The sequence below is a fragment of the Parus major genome, chromosome 1A (assembly GCF_001522545.3).
Source record: "Parus major isolate Abel chromosome 1A, Parus_major1.1, whole genome shotgun sequence".
NCBI classification, from domain to species: Eukaryota; Metazoa; Chordata; class Aves; order Passeriformes; family Paridae; genus Parus; species Parus major.
The window spans coordinates 37,391,057-37,417,091 of record NC_031773.1 but is presented as its reverse complement, the minus strand read 5'-3'; the positions used below and the strand labels follow the sequence as shown (position 1 = coordinate 37,417,091).

Genomic DNA, 26,035 nt, shown 5'->3' with positions numbered 1-26,035 from the left:
GCGGTAAAGTTGGTTTTGAGGATTGTTTTCTAGGAGAAAACAGGGTTGTGGTATATAGATTGTCACCTCTGTCTATCTCAGTTTTTATTTTCTACCAGCTTTTACTTGAGTGGTTTTCTCTGTTGTGAGTTTGACCCTATTCTAACACATACAGTAGACTTTCTAGTGACACTAAAGCAATTTATGACCTACTTATCCTGTCTTAAAGCCATGTCTTTTGTTGGCTATTCTAAACTACGTCATTTCAGTGCAAATGATCCTAATCTGCATCTGTTTTTCTAGTCTTATCCCTGACTGAGGCAGGATAAAAGATATTTGAATTCCTCTAAAATGCATGTAGATGTAGCCATGATATCTCTAGACACGTAAGGGTTGCTGTGCATTGATGAAAGTGAGTTATTTGGGTACAATTCAGATACTGCATCACAGAAATATGAGGGTTTTCTATGAAGAGTGGATATGACAGGAAAAAAAGTATAAAAATTGAATTATTTGAAACCTCTATTTCAGAAAAGATACTACTTATCAAATTTGAATGAAGAGTAGGACTTTGGTTTGGAAGAGGAGTGATTTCAAGGAAATTCAAAGAGGACTGAACATGTAAACAATTGCTAGGAAATACAGATTGCTGGTATCTAAGAAGGGGTCAGACTAAGTTCAGTACTACAGAGTGATGCTAGAAACTGCCCTGTGATAGTAGTGTTGCTTTGCAGAGAGGTCTGCTTACTATATTATTATGTCATATAATTACAAATAAGTTCTGTAATGTAGTAGTTATGTATATGCTAAGATCTGTTTAACACAGGAAAAGAATTGATCTCGGTTTATTTTTTTCTGATATAAATGCAAGCATGTGGCTTTTGGAGAAAAACAAGCCTGTGAGGTCCATACTCATAACTTCTGCTGAAATAGAAATCAATAGGTTAAATAATTATTTTTGATGCTCCTGTACCCAAATATAGCAATGCTGTTTTTGGCAGAAGGCAGGAGGGATAGCGAGCTTCAGGAAGGATCAACTCTTGTTAGCTGAGGAAAGTAGGAAGCAGCATGGTCTTCCTTCTCCTTTCTCCTCTTCTGCCTCCATGCTGCTGTTACCTTTTCTTCTCAACCAGTGTAACTCAATCCAAATTGTTCATCTTGATGACACTTCTGTAAATTGCCACAAATGCTTGGAAACTTGCTATGGGAAAACATTCCAAGCATAGTGTTGTCAGCTGGAGTTACAGTATGACCTCTGCAGCTGCATGAGACATTTTTCACACTCAGCCTTCACTTTTGCACAATATGCTGCAAACTTCAAAATGAACACTTTTTATGAAATGATATTGTTCATTAAAATAACATTTGATACTTCTTTTGCTTCATTTCATTCCTGCAGAAATTTTTGCCCTATATTCCTCCTGGCAATGCCAGGCTCCACTTCTGGTTTTTCTTGGGTGCTGGTTTGTTTGGGGTTTTTTTTGTGGTTGATTGGTTTTTGGTTTGTTGTTTGTTTTTGGTTTTTTTTTTGTTTTTTTTTTAAATTAATATGCCATAGGTTTCCTATATGGCTTTCTCTGCATTTTCTACTTTACTTTCTTCATTCAGTGTTTCTTTTCACCTAAACGTTGCTCTGTCACCTATTAAATGTCTTTTTCTCTATGAGTAGAAGGTAAAATATGAAGGCTTAGTTGCTTTTCAGAGGCTGCAAGTAGGAATTTTTTCTGTTACATCTTTGCAGTATGTTGCTGGCCACCTACGTATAAATATTTCTAGAGCTGGCTTCTTTCAGAGGTTTCTTGGAACACAAGAGGACTAAAACTAAGCAGATACTGTTATCTACACTGTTTCTTTTATGCTCCTGCATACCAAGAAGAAAGACAGATGGGATTCTACTTAGTGTGCTTCCTTGTGCATGCAAGTTGCAGTGGAGGCTGGGAACAGCCAACTATGCAAAATTCAGTGGTGTGTTGCTATGTTTTGGAATGTTGGCTTCATAATCATAAATATGTTTTTTATATAGGTACAATATTTTAGAAGTGATAGAAAAGTACTATTTACATAGGAAGACTTTTTGTTTGTTTTTTTCACTACTTTGATAGCTTTGGGAATATTTGACAATTTTGAAGCAAAGATGTGTGTCAGAGATGTCTTCATGAGAGCTTCGCGAGAGAATCAGAAGTTGGATTTGATGCTGTCTGCAAGATCTGTTGCATATTGAAGGACATAAAAAAGTCTTTGCAGACTGCTTAATTATTTGGAAAAAATGATACATGCTTTAGTCTGGATTATCCTGATGAAAACTGAAAATAAATGTCTCCTTCTATTTGCTTAAAATCTTTTGGCCATTTGTTTCTCAACTATTTTTTGTTACTTTTTTTTAAGCATCTCCAGCTATCAGAAATTCTTGGGTTCTGCAAGAGGAAATCATAAATTTACCTCTGGTGTCTTGCTGATATTAGCTGTCTTAAAATTGTCACTCATGTATTTCAGGATAAATAATTATCTAGTTATGCCAAATAACCCTAATTGGTCTGATTTAACTTGGTGTTTTGCATAGCTACTGCTCATAGGGGGAGCATTCCTTTTTAGAATGCACTGCAGCATTCTTTTTTTCAGAAGAGGAAAATGTGAGTGAAAGTCTTCTGGATTTTGCAAAGCAGCATAACCTTAAAAATGCCTGAATTTTTTCATGATTTGATTTAAATGCCATCACAGAAGCCTGTCTTTCTTGTGCCAGTCTCTGTTCAGTTTTAAATGTTCAGAGACAGAATGTTGAAGCACAGCAGTGACTGACAGTGTGGGATGGCATTTTTTAGAGTGCCTGAATAAGACATCCCTGTGGGTTTGACTTTGTTTTTCATGTCATTTGATTTGTTCTCCTTTGGTCTTAAAATCATGCAGGAAAAAGGATTCTAGGCCCACTTAAATCGCTACAGCTTCAGTTCCAGTGCTGAATTTGAAACCTTTGTTTTCTTTTATAAATCATAGATTCAGAAGAGAGAGCCGCACTAGTACCTGGGCTGTGGAGAAAGGAGGTTGAGGAAAGTTACCTGTAGGATGTCTCTCAAGGGGGAGAGGAGAGTCCCCCATGGTGCAGAGCGGGTGTGAGGGGTCCCTGCCCAGGCAGACAGGGCTCCTCCGCGCTTGGCGAGACCTGCCATTGCCTGCCCCGCCTTGCACACATTGTAACACTCTCCACAGAATGCTTATAGGGATTACAACATCGGTTTCCAAAACCGTGAAGTTGTGGCTTTTTATCATTACATTTATCTGGGGTGTGAATTACATGTTCAAAAGTGAGTATAACATTGTGAGGGTGCATGAGGGACTGATTGGGGGATGGCTGTACACTGACTGTTCATACCTATGCAGCCAGCTGTGTGTTTTCCGTGGCACTTGCCCACTGCCAAGAGGGCTTATTTATAGTGTGTACCACAGTATTTAGCATAAGGGTACTCTATTGCTACTGGATTTGCTTCATGTTTGTATTATTTTAAGACATTCAAGAAAAACAAAAAGACCAATCTTTTCTTCAATATCTTGTTTTGAGAAGTGTATCCTTATAATTCAAGAATCACATAGAAGCTATAATCCTATCTCTCAATATGTTGTCCATACAGGTATGTACACCTTTGCTTACCGGGACTTTAAGTGTTATTTTTTGCTGACAGTTAAATACCAAAAAAACTCAAATGGATAAAACCAGACCAAAGTAAAACTGCATTTGGAAATGACATGTAATCTTGCGGTAGCATTTCTACCTTGTCTGATGTAATAACAACATTGTTAGGAAATCAGAGTGGAATTATTTTACAGTTAGAAAATATTTTGAGAAATATTCCCAAACATTTAAAACAATAGAAGGTCAGAGAATGATCAGGTTTTACAGTTTGTGTACTTCAACTTTAACAAAAATTGGAAATAGCAATGTTAAAATTTTGTATTTATTTGTTAAGTGTCTCTTGACAGTCTAATTGTTTGGCCAGAGTTATAAATGTATTTTTATCAGTTATATGAATGTTTTACAAAGATGTACTTTTAAAAGTGCATTGGTGCTTTTTATTTTTGAAAAGGCAATTAAAGTACCTATTCCAAAAACATCAGTTTTTAATTTTTTTCATTGTTTGTTTCTTCAAATGAGGGTTTACACAGCTGCATGAATACAGTGATAATTTTTCAGTCTCTGGCTCCCTATTATCATTCAGTTAAGATATTCATGGAATTAATTTGAACTCCACCATGTATGGATTTTTTTTTAAACCAGCTGGGTTTAGCTGAAATCTTAAATGTTAGCTAATTAGTTAAAACTTCTTGGCAGACCAGTTGTGCTGTTAGCTGGGGCCCCCACTAGCAATTAGGACATGTTTCCCAGGAAGGACACACTGAGCATGTTTATTTAAAATGTATATGTAACATTTTTTTTTTAGGCAGGACCCTCTCATCATTTTAGGAGTCAGGAGCTGCTGTCCAGTCTTCTGGGCAGTCTGATGGGACCACTTGTTTGTACTAGTGAGTCTCCAGTGAGCTCTGTAAGCACTTTGTAATGAACTGAATCAGTTCAAGGGACACTTCTCTGCCCTTCCCTGAACTTGCCACCCTTCTGGTGACCTTCAGGTTCAGCCAGTACTTCAAGTTAATTATATCTGTAATAACTTTGCAAACTTGTTTCCAGATACTGTGAACTGGGCCAAGGTTCCAATGTAAACATATGCCACTCTTTCTGGTGCTGAGATAAATAATATGAAAATGCTATCTGCAGTGTATGCTGTTATCCAAGTTGTAGCATCTTCCAGATTCTTAAGTTCTAAATTCAGAGATATGACTCTGTATACAAAGTGTCTTCTGAGAGAGGTGTTTTCCTGTTATTTTGTCTATATATGCATTTTATTAACAGATGTACGCACACACAAAATTCAGTTGTAAGGGTTTTTTATTGGTTTGGGATTTTTGGGGCGGATTTTTCAGAATGTAGGCCATGTTGCTAGTTAAAATTTTTTATTTCCAGTTCCTGGGATTGGTTTCGGTATGGACTGTTTGGCTTTTGTAGAGTAATCTCAGAAGGTTAGTTTGTATTGTCTCAGATATACTGAGATTCCAGCCCTTTATTCGTGATATAAAAATGTATTTTTTCTGAAAGGGTAGGAGAGTATCTGTGTTTCATAATAATTCTAGAAAAAGAAATGTCTGCGGTTTTTTTCAAGTAGTTAATTTCAGTTTTCAACAGCTATTGAGGAGTATACAGCAGTGACTCCTAATAGGAAAACATCTCAATTAGAAGTATTTTTGCCTTCATAAAACAATGGTATTGAAAAGCAAACTTGTTCTTCCAGTCTTACCCAGGCTGCATAATCCTTGTCATGGAAATATCAGGACAAAAGTATCAGGAATTATTATCTTCTCTTTTGCTGCTTTTGTCTCTCCTAGTATTCCTAGGATACTTACAGTTCTCTATATTTAGACCACAAGAGTCTAAAAGCTGTACCTTTAGCTTCAGTGTTAACACTTGAAAGCTTTAACTCAATAAAAGAGCGTGGTTTGAATCAAACTGCTGTTTCCTTGTCATCTATTTAGATTTAGAATGAACACCTTCCAATACATTATATAGATTATCACTAGATTTTCTGAATTATTCTTCTGTAGCTGTCTGTTGAACATGACCATTTTTGAACAGGTGAATTTCAGAACATGCAAACTCAATTGCCGTACCAAAAGGTTTAGTAGGAGATGATGGAAATCTTTCATGTTTTCACTTTTTTACTGCTTCCAAAATTACATAAAGGACCTTTTTCTAGACATGGTGTCAAAAGGCATGGTTCTGGACTTTTTATTATACTACTTCAATTTCCTTTTCATTGCATATATGTAGCTGTATAAATTAAATATCTGTCAAGGTAATGAAGTTAGATTATGTTTGTTTGCTTTAGAAAGATGAAATTTCAAGATGAAGGTAACATCTGCTTTAAAAAGGTAAAATACAAGCTGTTGTTTGTATACGTTGCTTGGGTTTTTTACCCAAGACATAGAAGTCTTAATATATGAATACATGCCTACAAACAATAATGCACTGTTGCATGTGAAGATTTTAGTATATGGTACCAGGATAACTGAAATGTCAAATACACTCCTATTTGAAGTCATGCTATAAGTTTTAATTAACATTTAGTTTGCAATACAATTCATTTGAGAAATAATTTTTACATAAACAGCAAAATCTTCTCATTTTTCTCAAAGTTCTTTCACTTAATTTATTCAAGGGGATCACTGTTAATTTTTTGAGAGGGATGGCAGCAGAGAGGCCTAGTTGGAGTGGCTGAAGGAAGGTTGGAAAAGTGTTGTCACTTCTTTGGCAAGGTGTGTGCTGCCTTTCATCTTTGTTGTGTGACTTCCATCCCTTTAAATCCTGTGAACTCGGAGCAAGTTCACCTATCCTTCCTTTGCTGACCCAGGAAAACCAAAGCCCTGTAAGCACCTGCAAAAGGAAAATCAGATAACTCTACTTCTCCAACCCTACTAATCCCCTAGCACTGCTGATCTGATTTTGATCTGTAAGCAGCTTCATTTTGAAGTCGGCTTTAAAGGATCAATTGATTGTGAAGTTGTCCATCTATAGCAATAAGTCTTTAAAATGCTATGCTAGCCTTTTATTCATTACCTGCACTTTTTTATGCATTCCTTCTTTTATCATAATTGTAAATTATTGACCCAGTTGACCAAATACAACTGCTTCAGTGAGATATGTATTTTCCTTACAGAAGTGGTTTAATTTTCTGCTAGAGGTATTATGTGTAAATACATAGAAAAATAGTTTTTTCCTTTCTGTATTAGAATGTAAACATTGAAAGAACATGAATGTTCAGTTGGATTTTTTTAATAAACATATTTTTGTAAGTGGTTGATTTTGACTTTGTGAAAAATTTGATTTCCCCACTGCTGTTTCTGCCTGTTTAGCAAACATCTGCATAGCAATTACCTGATCTTTGGTCTGGGGGGCTGTTTCACCGTTAATACAACGAGGATTGTTGAGAATCGTTGTTCCTCTGTACTGATTTTTCATTCCTGCAGAAGTTCAGTCCTTTAAAATGAGAGAGGTCAGAGTGGGAGCACAGCACCCTTTCAAGAACAGTGTAAAACCAACATGATATACCAGCATCAAAGTTGTTGGTGGCAACTGATGATGCATATACCAGGAGATAATGCTTGCATTTCTGGGAATTAGTTTTCATTTTGTGATATACTAGTTCTTACCACTTCTTGATGTAATTATAGAGATTTAGTAATAAGTGCTAATTAGGTCATACATTAAAAAAACCAGATATATGAAAGTATTTGATTCTGAGTTACTGATTAAAGATAACAGATTCCAGCTATCTAGGATGATAATTAATTGGCAGAAGTTAAGCAGTAATAAAGTATTTCAAAGCACTTGTATTAGTGTTGGGTTAATTTTGTGATTGTCTTCTGAATAATTTGGCATTCCGTAATAGTGAAGGTAGGAAAGCGCTTTTTATTTCATACACCTGTTATGATGGATGATGGATTCTTCAGTGTATCCTGATTTTTTTCTTTTTTTTTTTTTTTGCTCAGATATATGGAAAATATTAATTAAGCTGTGCAAGGCAGGAGGTGTGTTTGCAGCTTTTTGCTTGTCTTGACTCCTGTCATGGCTCAAAGTATTGAATTTTTTAGGTAAATGGAAATATTATGTGAGAAACTGCATGACTCGACCAATTTTAATTGTTCATTAACTGTAGCTTGAAAATAACTTCATAGGCTTCTGGTTGAATACAGATAAATAATACAATACTTTTGTGACCTATTTTTGGAATTGATCCTTTGATATAATTAGGAATTGAGAATTTTGGGCTCTTGACTCCTGAGGCAGTAACACATTAAATAAGAAAACATAGTGGGATTGGAATGTGTAAAGTACAGTTTTCTTTCTCCCCTTTGCCTTCTTACCCACCAAAAGCTGACTTTACGAATACTTAGAAGGAGATGTAGTTTTGTTTTTATTAATTTAAGAAGCTGCCAAAGAGATCAGGAGTTATCATTTTGGCAAATTGTAGAAGCATTATGTGCCACTGAATTTGTGAGTTATAGGAAAAGTGGCTGAGTAAGAGGAGGTCGTGAGAATTGGTGGTTCCATCCCTGTTCACCTTGTCATCACTTTTGATCATTATCTAGCCATTTTCTTCTTTCAGTTCTTCCAGGTATGTCAGTAGTCTTTGTGGCAAACTGAAGACCAGAAGGCTATTTGTATTACTGGGCATTAGGATGAAAAGGCATAGGGGTATTCATAGGTTGCAGACAGTCAAAAGGGTTTGTACTTTCATGCAATATAAATGTTTCTGTTAACTGTATGTGTGCATATGATATCCTAGTGGCTGCTATTTTTTTATTTATTTTTTTTAATCAGCTTTGTTGTGTTATTTACAGGCTTTTTTCTTTGTCTATTGGCAGGTATTTAATTAGTCAAGGAGCACATGTAGGAGCTGTAAATAGTGAAGGAGACACTCCATTAGATATTGCTGAAGAAGAGGCAATGGAAGAGCTTCTTCAGAATGAAGTAAATAGACAAGGTAATTTTTAATACAGTAGATTGTTGTATTTATCGACACTAAATATAGTATGAAAACTTGGGCTAAATTGTGGCTGTTAAAGTCAATTTATTTTCTAAAGAGAGTTGGTTAATACAGAATGCACAGTGTTTAAGTGTCTATCTCTTAAAACGGATTTACATAATTCAACAGTAAACTAGTAATTGTTTCAGCCTTAGCCCAGTTTTAATGGATATGCTTAAACCCATTTAATGCCCAAAGGAAATGGTAAAAAGAAACTGGAAGACATGATCTGCAAGGAAATAAGAGACACCTACTGATACACAGGAGCTGACAGTTGCAAAGGCTTTGAATCAGTTAATTGGTAGTGTTAACAGAAATTTGATTAGCAGTTTTTACAGTTAACACACAACATCAGATTAGACAATTGTGTGTATTTTCTGTCTGTATTATTATTTCCCTATTTTACTTAGTTGTTCTTTTCTAACAGTACTGTCAGTCTTTGCTTGAGAGTTGCTTCTGGAATGCACCTTAGCCTAGACTTTTTTATGGTTGTTCTTGAAATGCTTGGCTATACTGATGTGCAGTACTAAATGACTGCAGTAGCTTCTTATGGAACTGGAATTACTTAGGAAATGAACTCTTCCAAAATCTCTCTTTTATATGTTACTGCTTTTTTAAAAAGAAATATTTTGTTATATGGGGTTTTACGTACATATTTATGGTGCAGATATTCAACATTACACAGTAATTTTTAGTCCTTTGCAAGTTTAATTAAATTATTTTGAACAGTCCAATTGTAAAATTAGCATAATGCCACAGCACCAAAAATTTCAGTGAGGTTTATGTATTTCACAACTGAAGCTTACTGTAAATGATGTATGGTGCTGTCTTCATAAGTTTCTTCTGTCTGAGAAGAAGGTATGTGTTTACACACTTGTAGCTATTAGCTTCTAAAGCAATAATTTAGGTTGTTCTGAAATACTAAATTTCATTTAGTGTGGACAGCCTATTTTCCTTCCTCTTGCATTTTTATGGCAGTTGGTTTGCTTGCTTGTTTCATGGAAGCAGGGAAGAAGGCATGCAATATACCTCCTTCTAAATTTATGTTTGAAGACATAAGAACTGAGGGGTTTTGTGTGCAAAGATAAAACCAAAGGAAGTATTCTGTGATTGTGGATGAGAATGGAATAGAAAGGATATGAATCTGGATGTGAACTTAGAGTGCATGTCTTACTAAATCATGAGATAATTGTCTAAGCAATAAGGTTTTAATTATGCTCCTTTGATGGCATCTTTAGCTTGAATATATAGATACTACATAAATATGTGTGTTAATGTTACATAAAAAAAAGGATTATTTAGTCATTATCAGAATCACTTAGAAAGTGCTTAATTGTGTGTGTTGTGGCTAGAGAAGTTAATAGCTCTAAAATAGGAACCTAATTGTTTCTCATAATGTGGAATTAACAGCGAGGCATTGTGACACTTTCATCTTTGGCTATGTAGCTCTCCAGCAGTGAGATAATTCACATTTCTTCCATATTATATACTCCTTCATTTCAAATAAAGCAGTGCCACAGTTTTGATAATGCAGGTTAACAGTGGGGTCTGTGGAATGACCAGTCCTGGCTCAGTGTTAAGGGTAGTGGAAGACCAGCCTATATATTTTGAAAATAAACAATCCTGGGTGAAAAAATATCCTATCTCTTTGTAGGTAAAATGTGCAGTGTGGAAATTAAGTAGATATTTTCCATAATATTTTTGCCTTGCAACCCTTTCATGTGTTTATTCCTCCGTTTGTTTTAGTTTCATTTTGGTGTTGCAGTGTTAATGCTGTAAATTTGGCTTCCTACATATTGTCAGTCAGCGTTGTTTGGTGCCAAAAAATTGCTTGGAAAGATTGGTCAGGTTCATTGTGATTTCAGATTTAAGTGATGACATTTGATGTTTTTTTTCTGTTAGGTATCTGGAAGAATCACTTGTTACATCTCTTCTTTTACTGCTTTTTCAGGCCTTATGTCTTTATAGGAAGTGTCGAAACATACTACTCAGCTACTCAGCATTCTATTAATCATCATTTTGTACTTATGCCAAATTTTTGGAAGGTGTCAAGCTGCATTTTAAGGACATGTCTTATTACAAGACAGAATGTGGGACCCTCTAGAGACACTAAATGCACAAAAATAAATCATAGGACACAATTCAGTTTTGTGTGACATTACAGGCTTAATAAAAGGAAGGATCTGTAGTGTTTCCTCATCCTATTTTAGCATTCAGGCTCCAAGGTCTGATCTGACTAGAGAGGAGATGGTCAGTTATCTTGTTATACAAATTCGGTTGTAAGGAGTGTTGGGCATTAAAGAAGAAAGATTTTCTAGTATTTTTATCCAGTGTCTGTTTTTCTTCAGTCATTCAGATCCCCAACATGCTACATCTCTAAATTGCACCAAGAGTCAGGTGCCTTTTCATGTGTCCTCTAGTGTCCTGCTGAGCAAATAGCATGACTTGATATAATGAACCGTGCAGGAATCGTGAACTAAGGGAGTAGCTATTTTGTAACTGAAGCTGTACCACTCTGATAGTTAGCGAAATATTTTTCCACCCTAATATTCAGTGGGGAGTTATTGAGTTAGTTATTTTTTAAGCTCAAAACCTAGCTTAGTTTTGTAATTTGTGAGAAGGTAAATTCTGTGCTTGAATATGGTATAAAGATTTTTTTTTGACCCAATTACAAACACTTCACAGATAACAAAATCAGATGTTTTATGGAAATTATACCTAAGTAGTGCTGAACAGCTGTTCTGTTTGCACTCCATATAGTTAAACTATTTTGTGTGCTATAAAAAACCCTTCTTCTAGGACTTGTTTTATTGTTTCTCCACATGACTAATACCTTTTGCATTGGTCAGTCCTGTGTGTATATAGAGGCCACTGCAATCCTCAAAATCATTTAGCTTCATCAAAAATATTATTTAGTTTCTCAGTGTGACCTGTTGTGTTTCTACTTGGCAGTGTTTCAACACAGAGTTGTGGAAGTTGTCTTTTTCCAGTAAAGTTTTTATTTGCACTGGTGAAAACCAGCAGTCTTGAAAGAGATGCGGCTTTAGTCCTGGCGAGCCCTGGCCAGTTTTAAATGTTGTATCTCCTCAGGGCTTGAGTGGGGTTAAGTATAATGGCTTGAAGTGATTTTTTTAGCTGTTGATAATCAGATGTCTTCTTAAAATTATTTTTAACTGCTTGAGCAGTTATTTTGAATTATAGGAAATATTCTCAGGAGGTGAGTTAATGGGGAGAGGTGATGTGAGGTGAATCAGGGGTTTCAGTGTGGTAGCTATTTATTCAGTAACTGTCAGAGTGGTCACTCACCCTGTTCCAAAGAGAAACACGTGTTCCTCATTCTTAATTATAGGTAATGTAACAAGACTCTCCCAGATGTATTGCTTAACTCAGATTTGTTTATGTGGATAAAATGTGAACTATTACATTTGTATATAAACATTCACTTCATGAAGTAAAAAGTGGGTTGATCTTCTCTGCAGTATCTATAAAACATGCCTTTATATGGCTGAGTCGTCCTGAAACAATGATTCAGCATTTAAATTTATGCTGAATTTTCATTAAATGCTCACTGAACGGTGCACTGTTTTCAAACCTGTTTGGGGCTGTTGAGTAACACTTGTTGATCAGGAAAAAAAGTGAAAGCATTTTGTAATAAATTATTAATGATTTAAGTTGTTAGGCTGCCAGGGGTTAAGCATACTGGTGGTGTGAACGAGGGCTGTGGCTGAGGCTGAGCTGGGAGGCAGCGCATTGCCATCTATGGGCCGTTGGGAGAAAGGGTTGGAAACATGATGAGCATTTTCTTTTCCCCTGGTATCTTAGTAGAGTCTGGAAAACAAAAGGAAGGAGAAAGGCCCATACAAGGTATAACAAAGGCTGTTTACATTCCATTTTCTGTAGTTAATAATGGGAATTGGATTTATCTCAGAGTACGGCTTTTTTTCTGTGACACAGAGTTTAATTCCCATTTTCACGAGTTATTAATGTGAAGAGTTTAATTTAGATTGGCAAGATTCTGGTACTTTCTTCTGTTGAAATATGACCAGAAATTTGCTGTCTTGTAAAATAATGTATTGATACAGCCATTAAACCTCTGCAACTATTACATTTTTTTGGGCTTCAGAAATGCAATAGTTCATTATATTAATGGAAGTCTGTATTGAGTATTTTTCCTGCAAAAGCATTACTATTTTGACATAACCTGGTTCTTTGGGCCTGTCTAGAAAGTAAGCTTAGATATGACCCATTAGAAACTCACAAGATCAGGGTGTGGAATGAGTTTTTTCTCTGTTCTTCCTTTATACAAAAGTGCCTCAGAACAAACAGCTATGTTCATGAACAGTTTTACACTGGTAGGAATTTTTTCAGATTCTTCAGGTGGAGAAGGTTATTCATGCTGATAAGGATTCACTGTTGGACTTTGAGCATACAAAAAGGGAATGGACATAAATGTGACTAAGAGATGATCAAATATACACTATTTATTTACACAGTAGTGTTTTGCAGGCAACACTGACGTATAAATGATTGTACTCTAGAGTATTGTCCCATTATGTGCTGATCACTGCTGTGTCATTCTGAAAGGCGAGCAGATACTCAGGCCTGTGAAGTTACAGTTTGCAGTAATTCACATATTAACATGTAGGAGCTTCCTGAGGAATGTGAATATATAACTAACAATGTCTTATTGGTTCAGAATTCTTGGTCTTCACTCTTCATATGTTATACTTAGAAAGTTTTTCAGCTTTTTCCTCTGCTGAGTCTTTCAACAGCATTGTATGTCTTCCTGCAGCTTGGAGACTAAACATCTGGATTATGGTTTTTGTCAGTTTTTGATAAAATGTAATTCTGTTCGTTTTTTGCCTAAACTGTCATGTTTAAAATGGTTTTGCTGGTCAATTAATTGAATGAGTTGAGGAGTTCAGTCAAGTCCTCAGAACACTGACTGTTTAACTTGCTTCAATTACTTTATGGTACTTAAGGAAGTTTTATCTTTTGATTGTCTTTAGCATAAAGTTTTACAGTATATATATCTCCCAAGTCCCTGCATACCAATGTATTAAGATTAGAGAAATCATACTCATAAAAACATTTTGTTGAAGGTTGGGCCACTGATATTCTGATAGAGGTCAACCCAGATACAATTTGTATTCTTGGTGATCACAGTTTCTAAGTTGTTTTTCCTTATGAGCTAAGGGCTACACAGAAGTCTTAAAGTAAGTGTGGTTTAACTTTTTCATATTTTATTGTCATGATGTAATGGTGCTTGGAATTGGGCACTTCTGACTTTTAGGAAGTGTATCTTGAAAATCCCAGATACAATTTGTGTTCTGGATGATCACAGTTTCTATGTTGTTTTTCCTTATGAGTTGTCACCATTCAGCCATCATAGAGAGAATTATGCTCTTGCATAGTTCTTTTCATGATCTCTTTTTCTGCTATGTTCTGAAGTAGTAATTACAAAAATACTTGCAAATAATGTGTTTGCATTACCCATTCAGGGTCTGGAATTTGTTTAACCTGGTGCATATACTTGTAGGTGTTAAGATGGTAGACTGTGTTTCTCCCTTTCCATCAGTGTAGGATTATTTATTTTTTTTTTAGTGCTGTAAAAAGTTTTCAGTGTTTTTGGTTTTTTAGTAGAGCTATGAACTGCAATATCCAAAGTGTTGTCTATATGTGTATAAAGTTTGTGATTCACAATGATAGGAGACAAACCAGAAATGCTTTAGCAAGTATAAAAGATATAGCTTCATCTTGTCATCATTGTAAAGAAGCAAGATTGTTTCTCTTCCCATAGGGATCTGTTTATAAAACAACTTAAGCCATTTTCTATTGTATACAGATACATCAACATGGACTTATCTTTTGGTGCTTAGAAAATGAAAATAGAATTTTTCTCTTTTTTTTTTTTTTTAAAACTGGTCACTTCAGTGGTTATTAGGTGATGATAGACATTCTTAAAAGAATAAGTTTGAAGAGTTTTAGTAGACTGATTTTTATTATTACTTATTTATAATCCTTTTTCTACCCATCCCTTCCTTTTGTTAAAAAAGGCATTATGCAAGCTGTCTTACAAAACTGGATGTTTTCATAACCTTGGAATTCATCTTCCAAAAAATATTCATATCAAACTCTGAACATTATTCAGATTGTTTAGTTTTTATTTTCCTATATCACATAAATGTGGCATAAAATTCATTATATAATTGAATTGAAGTATTTGAACTAAAGTATTTTGTGTCTTCTCTTCCCCTCTCCTCCTCCTTGTCTGAATTAGGGGTTGATATAGAATCAGCTCGAAAAGAGGAAGAACGAATAATGCTAAGAGATGCAAGACAGTGGCTCAACAGTGGCCATATAAATGATGTCAGGCATGCAAAATCTGGTGGTACAGCACTTCATGTAGCTGCTGCTAAGGGCTACACAGAAGTCTTAAAGTAAGTGTGGTTTAACTTTTTCATATTTTATTGTCGTGATGTAATGCTGCTTGGAATTGGGCACTTCTGACTTTTAGGAAGTGTATCTTGAAAATCCCAGTCTCTCTAGAACAGTCTCTTCTCAAAGCTTGATTTTATGTTTTCAAGCACTCATAAATCATGATGTTGTTGGCTTTTTATCCTACATCATTCAAAATACAAATAGCAGAATACATGTTGAGCCTGAATATTACTCAGGAGAGGAAAGTTGCCCTGCTTTAAAAACCAGCTATGTAATAAAGCTTAAGATCTTTTTATAATGCCAGTTAACATCCTGGCTGGTGCATATTTTCAGGACACCATATTTATTTCCATACATAAAGCAGAGTTTGTAATCCAGACTAAAAATTTTTGCACTTAAGAACCAGATAATCTAATTTTGTGTTAATTTTTAAAAAAATCATGACTCTTGATGTCTTCCCTGGAAAGCTTTAGGCTTCAAGTGTCCCCTAATTCACAACTTTTCATTAATGTTATATCAATACATATTGTAACATATTTAATCTCTTTTTCATCGAAGTTCTACTTTTATTCTAGTAAAGCATAATTAGTAATACATGGCTTTAACATGATTGTAAATTTGTTTGACTGCTTTAGCAGTGTTAGGAGCACTTACAAACTGTAACATGAGTGAAAATAAGCACACATCCTGACTGTGAGTATCGGTGCCTTTAAGGTCTGCAGAGCAATTTACTGAATGGGACTTCTGTTTCAAAAAAACCCTGATGCTCAAACATGAAGGCACATTATTCTGTTGGAAAAGAGTGATTTTTGTTTTAGAGTAGCAGGTATCTGTAAGGGAGTTGTATCTGTAACTGTTTGGGTGTTTTTTAGCTCCCTCAGTTTTTGTCTTTTTTGTAGTCCAGTCTATATACTTCTGCTAGGAGAGGCAAAACATATGTGCAGGCAATTTTTGTGATTGCTTCAAATTATCAAAAATGTATGCTCTGTATTGGATGCAAGACTGCAAGATTTGCAGCTGATCATGTGTGAAAGTTGACTCATTGGAGGATATTACTGTAAGTATATTGGCTCTTGAGAAATAGATTTTTTTTAAAAGAATATTTTGTCCTGATGTGATTTTTAACAATTATGGACAGTGGTTCAGACAGCTCTTAGCTCTTTATATAAAAACACTTGTTAGTTTAAGTATCCTTTGTCACTTCGATGCTCACCTGAGAACCCGTGATGAATGTGAGTGCTGAATACAGGCAGAACACCAGGTTGTCTCTTTGAGGAACTCTGCTCCCTCTCAGAGAACAGTTGAAGCATATAAACACTGGATTTTTGCAAAAAGTTAATGACAGGAAATGAAAGTTTCAAGCAGCTAATTTTAGAATGGAAGGGTGATTTAATAGTTTACTAGTAAGACTAATAAGAACACTGTATCTAACAATTTTTTGTATCTTACAACTTTTTTCTGTAGTTATTCTTAGTTTTTTCCTTAGTTTTTTCTTAGTTCCTTAGAAATAGGCCTTTTGCCTATTTCTGCATGTACAGAGAAGAATATGTAATTATAGAAACAATGGTCTTTGGAGAGGAAGTGAACAGAGAAGAAAATGGAAAAGGCTGCTTTTCTTGAATTTTCCTTAAAATATAAATACACACCTGCTAAACAATGAAAAGGCAGGTGTTTCTATGAGAAGGAGAATTAATCAACTGTCAGTAGCCCAACTAAAATATCTAGGAGAAAAAAGGAGGATGATATCACCATAGAGCAGTTTCATAATTTTTACTAAAACTTATTTATCCCTGTTGGCAGTGTCAAGATCAATTTCTTTTAATTTTTTCAGGCTTTTAATACAGGCTCACTACGATGTAAATATTAAAGATTATGATGGCTGGACACCACTTCATGCTGCTGCTCACTGGGGTAAAGAAGAAGCATGTCGCATTTTAGTGGAAAACCTATGTGATATGGAGGCTGTCAACAAAGTGGTAGGATTTTTATGTAATCCTTGTCAAGATACAAAGTTCTGGTCTCTAAAGTGACTTTAGAAGCCAGGGTAAGAAAAGTGATGATAAACTGCTGTTTACTGTACGTGGAGCTTTATATAATGCATGTGTTGTCAAACCAGCATGGTTGTGTTCAGCACTAAATTCTCTGATTGTCTAAATTAATTTCTAGGCCAACTTTATGCTTTGTTCTTTTATTAAATGATCCATTCAATCTTTGACATGGAAATTCACAATTGAAAAAGTTTGTTGACATTTCAGAGGTACAAAATTAGTGGCTTGATGAATTGCATTCAAGCTTTCGTTTGATCTCTCAAGATGATGATGATGCCTTTGGGTAGTGTTTTAGCTCCTAAAATCAATTTGTGTTAGTATATTAAAGAGTTGTCACTATATTATGCTGATTTGGGTGTTTTGGAAGAAACTTGTAGGTAACTCTGGACCCCCTGGACATAACCTGAATGCTTCCTAAGCTCTATTTCTTTGGCTTTTATGCAATGGCCTGTGTAGCTTGCTGATCTTGTTCCCAATAGACACAAATATGTTCATGAGTTCACATAACCATCAAAAGGATCCAGACCTTTTCATTCAGCCATGTAAGTGCTGAGCTCTCATTCTTTTCCTCATAGTGTGTTTTTACAGATAGATTCTGTTCAGCTTCCAATTTGTGTTAGATTTTTTACTGGGGTTGTGAAAATGTGGCTGTTATACACTGTAACACTATGTTATACACTATGGGAGAGCACTCACGTAACCGTATGTTCAAGTCCACTGGATGAGAATAAGAAAAAAGGAGGCATAGAGAGATGTCAGTGGGGTCTTTTTTTGGTATATGGACTTGTCTCTGCAAGCTAGGAAAGTCTTGCCTGTTTTTAAGAAAGCTAGTAAGCATTTTTGCTTTTGGAGAGGGATTGAAACCTCTGTATTTGGTTTTGGTTGTATGTGCTTAGCCTCTCAGAGAACTCGGCCACCTGACTTCAGGTATCAACTGTTGCAGATTTGGGTTTAAGATGTAACCTTCCAGCTGCTACAGTTTTCTGCAAAGTGACTTTTTGTGGTTATAGCGGATCTAATTACCATGCAATGGCTACCTAAAAATAGAAGGCCACATTAAAAACTGTAGTTATAATGCAAATAGAAGCTTGTGGTAATAGTTCATGTGGCAGAAGACCTCAAGTTGTTTTGGCTAATGCTTGTTAAAAGGTGCACATGCTTCTGCTGTATGATCAGAATTAGCAGTTTAAAGGTTCATCCTTTCTAACCAGCTACAAGTCTTCGCAGTGTAATTAGGAGGAAGTTTGCCTTTAGTTTTGAGAAACTGAAATCAGCACAGACAAACAAGAACACCTTTCATTATTTTTATAAGATGCTGTGGCCACTTTTAAATGACAGCTCTGTTTTTATTACTGGTTATTGTATAGAAGTACTTCTAGTTTGATCTTGTCATGATCTCCCAGCATCTCAGTAAGTCCACCCAGCATGTTGATGCAGCTGCATTTATGCCAGTGAATATGGGACTTTGCCTAGATTCCAGCCTTCAAGTATATGTCCCATGGAAATCATACACTAAGGAGAAATAACAAGTGGTCATAGCAGATCTTCTATAAAGTAAAGCGTAAACTGTAAATAGTTTTGCTATAAAATGTGAATGTTTGACTATTTAAATTTGTTATCATTAACTCCCTTAAATTATTTAAACTTAAAAAATCAAGCCATATGTGATAGTCTAAGATGGGCAGGATACTGAATTGCTCAGGATCCATCCATTCAACTGCCATTGTGAACAGCTATTTGACACTAATACTGTGAGATTATATTCATCAATCTACTTTTCATTCATAGTGTTCTTTTTTTCCCTCAAACAACAGTAAAATTTTATTGTCATATCTTTATCACTTAAAAATGTGTTTACTCATCAGGTATAAATATTTTTGTTTGAATCTCCCCTGCCCCCCCACCCCCCCAAAAAAAGGAATATTGCAAAATTGTTTTCAAGTACTGACAGACTAACAGTTTGCAGTAGAGCTTGATTCATATTTTCCAAATTGTCTCTCTAAATGTTCTGCTTAACCTGCATCATCATGTGATGAGAAGACATCGTAGTCTGATGCATTTAAATTCTGTTGTACAATTATGGTGTTTTACTTCTTCTCCAGGGTCAGACAGCATTTGATGTGGCAGATGAAGATATTCTAGGATATTTAGAAGAGTTACAAAAGAAGCAGAATCTGGTAGGCCTTGTTCATATATATATATACACACATACACACACATACGTACGTACATGCATAAATACATACATACATATATATGTTACATTTTATTGTACATATAATTGTTATCCAACTCAGGGCAGCATACAGATTAAAAACAAATTTTAAATTGAGGGCATCGATTCAGGTGATGCCACAGTCATCTCAAAAGGTTTTTTATGCCCTTACTTGGTCACCTAAGGTGACCAAAAAAGCCTTGAAGAAAAAAGGCGATCTACAACTTGTCTTGTCCGGTGGGTATTTTATGATCTGAAGCATCAACAATGAGCATCTTACTTGGAATAACAGTTTCTAAGATTTTTAGGGATTTGAACATTCTTACTTTGAAAGTTTATACGCATTCTAGTGTTTGTAATATTTAGAGATTCCTCTCCATTTGTAGTTTTGTCATACTGCTGCCATTCTAACAATTAAACTGCACCATTCTGTGTTTTGAAGCTTCATAGTGAAAAACGTGAGAAGAAGTCTCCCCTAATTGAATCCACAGCCAACATGGATAATAATCAGACACAGAAAACATTTAAAAAGTAAGTAAAAATAGGAAAATTATGAAGTCTTTAAAAAGATGACTTTACAAGCTGTCACAAAGTCCTACTTAACAGGCTTTAGTAAACTCTTCAGTACGTAATAAATACTTCTCTTTTCAAACTCAGTAAGGAGACACTGATTATGGAGCAAGAAAAGAATGCATCTAGCATAGAGTCTCTGGAGCAAGAGAAAGCAGATGAAGAAGAAGAAGGAAAGAAGGATGAGTCCAGTTGTTCTAGTGAGGAGGAAGAGGATGATGACTCAGAATCTGAAGCAGAGACAGGTATGTTATTTGGAGCATTGCCTTTCATTAAATATTTACTTTATAAATTTACTTATTTAATATCACACGATACAGAGTTAAGTATGTTACATTTCACTTATTTTTCTGTATTTCACTAAGTGTCTCCTGTTATTTTAAAGTAAGTTTATATATGTCTAAAGTCAAGTTATAACAGACATATCAAATGGCTCTCTTTACTGGTAGCTACTTAGGTTAAAGCTATTAACCAGCTTACTTGATTGGCTGCTTAACAAATTGATGCTTTTAATTAGATAGATAAAATAATATAAGCCTGATATAGCATGTCAGAAACATTGAAAAAGTTAGAAGATCAAATTAGAGAGGAAGACTCCTTAGCAGTATTTGCTTGTGAAACTGGTATAGAGATTGGATCAGCAAAATTGCAGACATTCTCATTTGTTCTTATCATCTTGAGGTAATTATTAATTAATCTGGTTCAGCTATTCATTAAGTAGTCATGCATATATTTTCTGTGTGTACTGGGATAAACTTCTAAAGGTATTATTTTAATAATAACTGTTGCTTCATATGTAACTTAAGTTCAAGAGACTTATTCTTTGAAAAGTTTTGCATTGTATGCAAAGTTGTATGCATATTACTCTGTTTCTCTCTTGAGAAATGGAATTAGTGGGTTGTTTTTTTCTTGGACAATTATCAGAGCAGCAAGTACCGATACAAGAACATCATATTACCTTTTCCTTTTAAACCAGAAAACAAGTGTCTTGCAATAAGTGTTTAAAGATGTATGTTCAATCCTAGTAAAGAATATTAGAATTGTGATGCAGCAGTACAACACATAGATATGGATGACATTAGAAATAGCTTGTTAATATTTTGTACTTGAACTTTTTAAAATAAGTAACACTTTTTGGTGAGCTGTCAGTTTTCATTTTAATAGATTCTAATTTCTTCACCTGGAAAGATAAGACTGTGAAGGTATTTTAAAGCTAGCCAATCTATCATAAGCATTTAATGTAGATAGAAGTAAAAATAACTTACAAAACCAAATGTTCTATTATGGTTTAATTTGTTGGGGTTTTTTTGTAGTTTGAAACAATCCAGCATTTCAGTATTGTGCTAAAAAAAAGTGTCTGGCAATCTTTGTCATTAGTCTTTTACCTTAGAGTACTTGCATCCATTATTTACTGAGCTTTGCTAAACTCAAACTACTTATAATATATAACATGTAGTAATTTCTCTGTCTCTGAGCTGACTGTAATGTCTGCTGAACTTTATGACTCTGGTAACTGTGTTCTCTTCATTGCCAGTAGTTTGTGCCAGGAAAATTTGACTGTGACACAAGAATTAATTTATGTAAACTTTGGGGGTTTTAATATCAACAAGGCTTTATCATACTTTATTTGGCAAGATACACTTTGAGCTTTTCCCTGTAGAGATACATCTCTTTAAATTCCAAGATTTTACTTTCCCTTTTTTTACCATTATTCAGCTTAAGGTAGTGAAAGATTTTTCTAATGAAAAATCCTATTATTATAAGGAGCATTCTGGTTGTGAAATATTTTAATGCTCTTCAGTATTCTGAAGCACTGGAAATGGTGATTTCTAATATTTTAGGATAATTAAAATGTTTTCCTATATTTTTGTTTCATTGGTTACGTGCGAATATAGGTTAAAAAAATAAATGCACTTCTGTCTGTAAGACCAAGAAGGGAAATATGAATATGAAAGTAGCTTCTTGCAAAGGACAGGGAAACAAGATAAAAAATAAAATTTTCATCAGTTCAGATTTTGTAACTTAGTTTTTTTGACATACTTATTTTTTTAATTAGTCAGTATCAGCTCAGTCATGCATACAACTATGTTCTTATAGTTCTAGAAATAATTTAAGAATACAGTTGTGAAAAAATCCATTCTTCTCCCTTCTGATAACTTTTACTGTATATTTTAAAGATGTATTACCTAAAAATTTCTATCAGATCTGCCTGTGCATCATCTCAAATCATACTGTCAGTCCCACATTGCCTTGTTCAGCTTTTTATCACCAAGAATTTTACCACCACTTTTTTTCACTTGTGTTTAAAAAAGAACTTTCTATTAAGTGCCATTGGTCATGTAAGCTGTTTATATTTGTATTTGTTTACTGCATAACTAACATTCAAAACACCTATTCAGCTATGTCCATAACTAAAACAAGTGTGTAACAGCAATACCATGGATTACACAATTTCTAATTGTAGATTAGTATTTTGTTGAATTTAAATGTTAGTTGTGAGAGCACTTCAAGAAATCCTTGCATACTTTCTAATTTAATTACTTCTAGGCTGTATGGGTCACGTAGATGAAAAGATGTATTTACAGTAGGGCCAAAACCAGTAGGGATTGAACCCCTTGTTGCTTCATACTGCTCTAATAAATAGGAGGCAACATCTGAGCCCAAAGAATGTGCAGTTTGAATATGTGAAACAGAAGCAAGGTGTAACATTATGAACCTCCAGCAAAAGCAGTGACAGCAGTTGTTGTATATCAATCATGGCATTTTCTGTGTATTTGTGTAAGAAGGGTTGAGGTTCATAAACCGTGGACAGAGAAAAGAATTTGAACAAAGCAGGAGAGAGTAGATAGGTAGACAGTGAAATGTAGATAAAAAAATCAAGGGACAAAGAAGGAATGAAGCAAATGGAAAATTGACGTTCTGGAAGGGCAAGTCCCTGCCACAGCTCATTCTGGTGACTAGAATTCCTCATGGAGTTCTCTGCACAGTTAAATATTTCTTTGCACTCAAACACGCATAGTTATCAGAGAATAAATGTTTCACTTTGAATTGGCACCTGCCTTCTGTAATTTGAATTAACTATTACAGAATCAAAAGATAGTCAGGGTAGGGAGGGAGCTCTGGAAATCATCAAGTCCAACTTCCCCTGCCAAGGCAGGGTGACCTAAAGCAGGTTACATGCAAAAGCATCCAGGTGGGTTTTGAATGTCTCCAGAGAGGGAGATTCCACAATCTCTCTGGGTGGCCTCTTCCGGTGCTCTGCCACCCTCGGTGTTCTTCCTCATGTTGAGGTGGAACTGTCTGTATTTTAGTTTATGTTGTTGCTCCTTCTCCTGTTGCTGGACATCATCAAAAAGAGTCTGGCACCATCCTCAACACCTGCCTTTGAGATATTTATATGCATTGATGAGATCAGATGAGATGCTAACATATCTTCTACTGTTACAGTTTTTATAGTCATTAGCCAGCTACTAAAATACAGGCTGTGTGGGGAGACTGAAATCTGTCTCCAGAGGTTTCCAAGACGTGACTCATTAAAGCCTGAGCAACCTGATTCATAGGCAGTATTGACCCTCCTTTGAGCAGAAGGTTCAATTAGGTGATCTCCTGAGTCACTTGGAACCTGAATAGCTCTGTAGTTCTGTCTCTGGATCTCTAAGTGGTAACACTTGATCAATACAAAAAAATTGTTACATGCACAACCTTTTAGAAAAAGGAGGTGGACCTAGCCAAGATATAAATTTCGAGTAAGGGAGAGAACACTGAGGAATAAATGGTAAAATACTGGTCATAAAGTTAACTGTCAAATTTGTTGGATAGAAATTCAGCTTGGTGTTGTAAAGGTGATGAAGTTGTGAATGAAAAATGAAGATTAAAATCTTGTAAATATTTTGCAGATAAGACCAAAACCTTGGCAGCTAATAATGCAAATACCACAAGTACACAATCAGCATCAGTGGCTGTCATGGCGCCTTCAGTAGCTGGTGGCCAAGGGGCACCTACATCACCTGTTAAGAAGGTAAAAGAAAATACCTTTTTATTTTCTATGATATGGTATTCTTATGGTTTTCTATTTCTTTTTTTCCATGTAAGTATATATTTTTTGATTCTACTGTTAGTAGATTTGGTTAACTGGTGAATTGATAAAAATATGCATAGGTTCTTAAAATACTTTCTGATCTTCCCCAGAAACTGTTAATTTTTTAAAAAAATTTCAATGGCTTTAATTCTGAACAGGGACCTAAAATACTGAACTATGAAATAGCTGAATGTAAAATCCTTCTAAAAAAGGAAAATTCTGTTGCACAGTGTGTGGAGTTCTTGTTTTTTCTGAAGCTAAACTTCATCTTTTGAAAGTCTTTTCTATGTCAGACTCCTCCAGAATTTCTAGAAGCTACAGTTGTAGTGTCTTTCTGTGCCTGTATTTCTGATGCACTTAATTCAAGGGAGGCAGGCATGACTATGTGACTTTCAGGAGTCCCTTGAAATATTCAGCTAGTGCTTTGGCATAGAAATCAGAAATGATACCTGAAAAAAAAAACGCAGAAAGTTATGTGGGTCTCATCCCTGTTTTAATATGGTTAAGACCTCATGGAAGAGCTAAATAATAGTGACACATGATTTATTCAATGCACAGCTCAAATCCACACCTAGCAAAGCTATTGCATGCTGGAAGCTTTTACAGCTTGTAACTTTACAGGAAAAGTTAATTTGGATGAACTTCAGTTTTACTTGGCAAGATAGATATGCTTGCGGAAAAAAATTACAGTAGATAATGCATAGCCAGACTTGTAGAATATCAGAGCAAACTGGATAGCCAGTAAATCTTCTTTTGTCATTCATTACAGCTTTTCTATATACATCATCATCAAAATGTAACCATCTACTTATGCATCTGAAAAGCATGTTCAGGAGAAATGGTAACCATGATAAATTGCAGCCACAGTAGAGAGAAAAGACAAAGTACTAGGAGAATAGTATAAAGTGTATTTTGCTCCTGGGAGCTTACTGGGGTTAGACTTCCACATTCACAGTAGAATCTAATAGTGATTCATCTTACAAAAAATACTTTAATGTAATGGATGCAGATTTAATTTAATTGATCAGATTTAATGATATGGGGGTATATTTTCATAAGAGAGGAAATAAGCTTGATTTTAAGCTAAATTACAACCTTTTACAAATCGTCAATACACTTCTAATTTTGTTATGCAGAAATTAATGTTTTATATTTTGGTCTTCTAGGTAAAAAGTGCAGGCTAAAAGTATTTTCCTATTATTATAAAAAGCTCAGGGCCTTCTGTAGCTACAAAATAAATGCACATTATATCAAAATTATTATTTTGTAACATAGCAGGTAGCTGTGATCTAAAGGAGCAGTTACAGCTTCTATCAGTAAACAAAAATGCTTTAAACTGTTTTTACCAGTAAAGGTAAAGCAGCACTCTGTGTGTCATCTTGGACCTATGCTTGCACCTGCCTTTTTAGGTGTGCAGCATGTGATAAGCTGTAGCTGCACTTCTGCTTTTACATCATAGATGGCAAAACCAAGGGGTGCAGATGCAGTATTCTAAGCTAGAAGTCAGGTTTCCTTCAGTCTGCACTGCTTTTAGTAATGCTGCTCTCTGGCTGCAGGTACTGAAGGTAAGGCAAGTTTGGGAGGGATAGCTACACTAGCATGGGATGTGATTGAGGGATGTGAATGATCCGTGGTAAGTAGATAAGGGGTATGTATGCTAGTGTGAATCTTCCATTATTATCAATAGTGTGAGGATTTAGGCCATGGACCTTGTAAGGTCAAAGGTTTTGTTGTTCTTTTCTATGCAAGCTGTAATACTGTCTCTGAATGAGCTAAACATGCTGTGTTATGTTTGGTTGTAATCTTTTACTAAGGCTTTAAGTGTCTTACTGCTTTTTTGGTATTTTGTGTTGTAATGAAGAGTTACTTATTGCAAACCTAGGAACAAACTGTAGGGTGTTAAAACAACCTTTTGTTTCTATTTTCCTTCCTTTCAATCTTCATCTTTGTCTTGTCTTAATTGGCTTTAGTATGATTTCATTCCTCCTATCATGCCTGTCGTGGAGTCAGTAGATCCTGCATCATGGAGGCAGGGCTTGCGCAAAACTGGCATTGTTCTTGTGCCCAATAAGGGTGAAAA

At 35.2% G+C, this 26,035-nt stretch overlaps 1 protein-coding gene across 5 annotated transcripts in view; it reads left to right on the top strand.

Moving 5' to 3' along the window:
• The window catches only part of PPP1R12A (protein phosphatase 1 regulatory subunit 12A), a 113,021-nt gene that overhangs the window by 51,280 nt on the left and 35,706 nt on the right, over positions 1 to 26,035 (top strand). For all 5 annotated transcript variants that reach the window (XM_033514672.1, XM_015627394.3, XM_033514673.1 and 2 more), the window contains exons 3-9: positions 8,443 to 8,561; positions 14,884 to 15,043; positions 16,876 to 17,020; positions 19,195 to 19,269; positions 19,750 to 19,838; positions 19,965 to 20,122; positions 23,774 to 23,895. In XM_033514672.1, the coding sequence (XP_033370563.1) occupies positions 8,443 to 8,561; positions 14,884 to 15,043; positions 16,876 to 17,020; positions 19,195 to 19,269; positions 19,750 to 19,838; positions 19,965 to 20,122; positions 23,774 to 23,895 (868 nt within the window). The remainder of the gene's footprint in view (positions 1 to 8,442; positions 8,562 to 14,883; positions 15,044 to 16,875; positions 17,021 to 19,194; positions 19,270 to 19,749; positions 19,839 to 19,964; positions 20,123 to 23,773; positions 23,896 to 26,035) is intronic.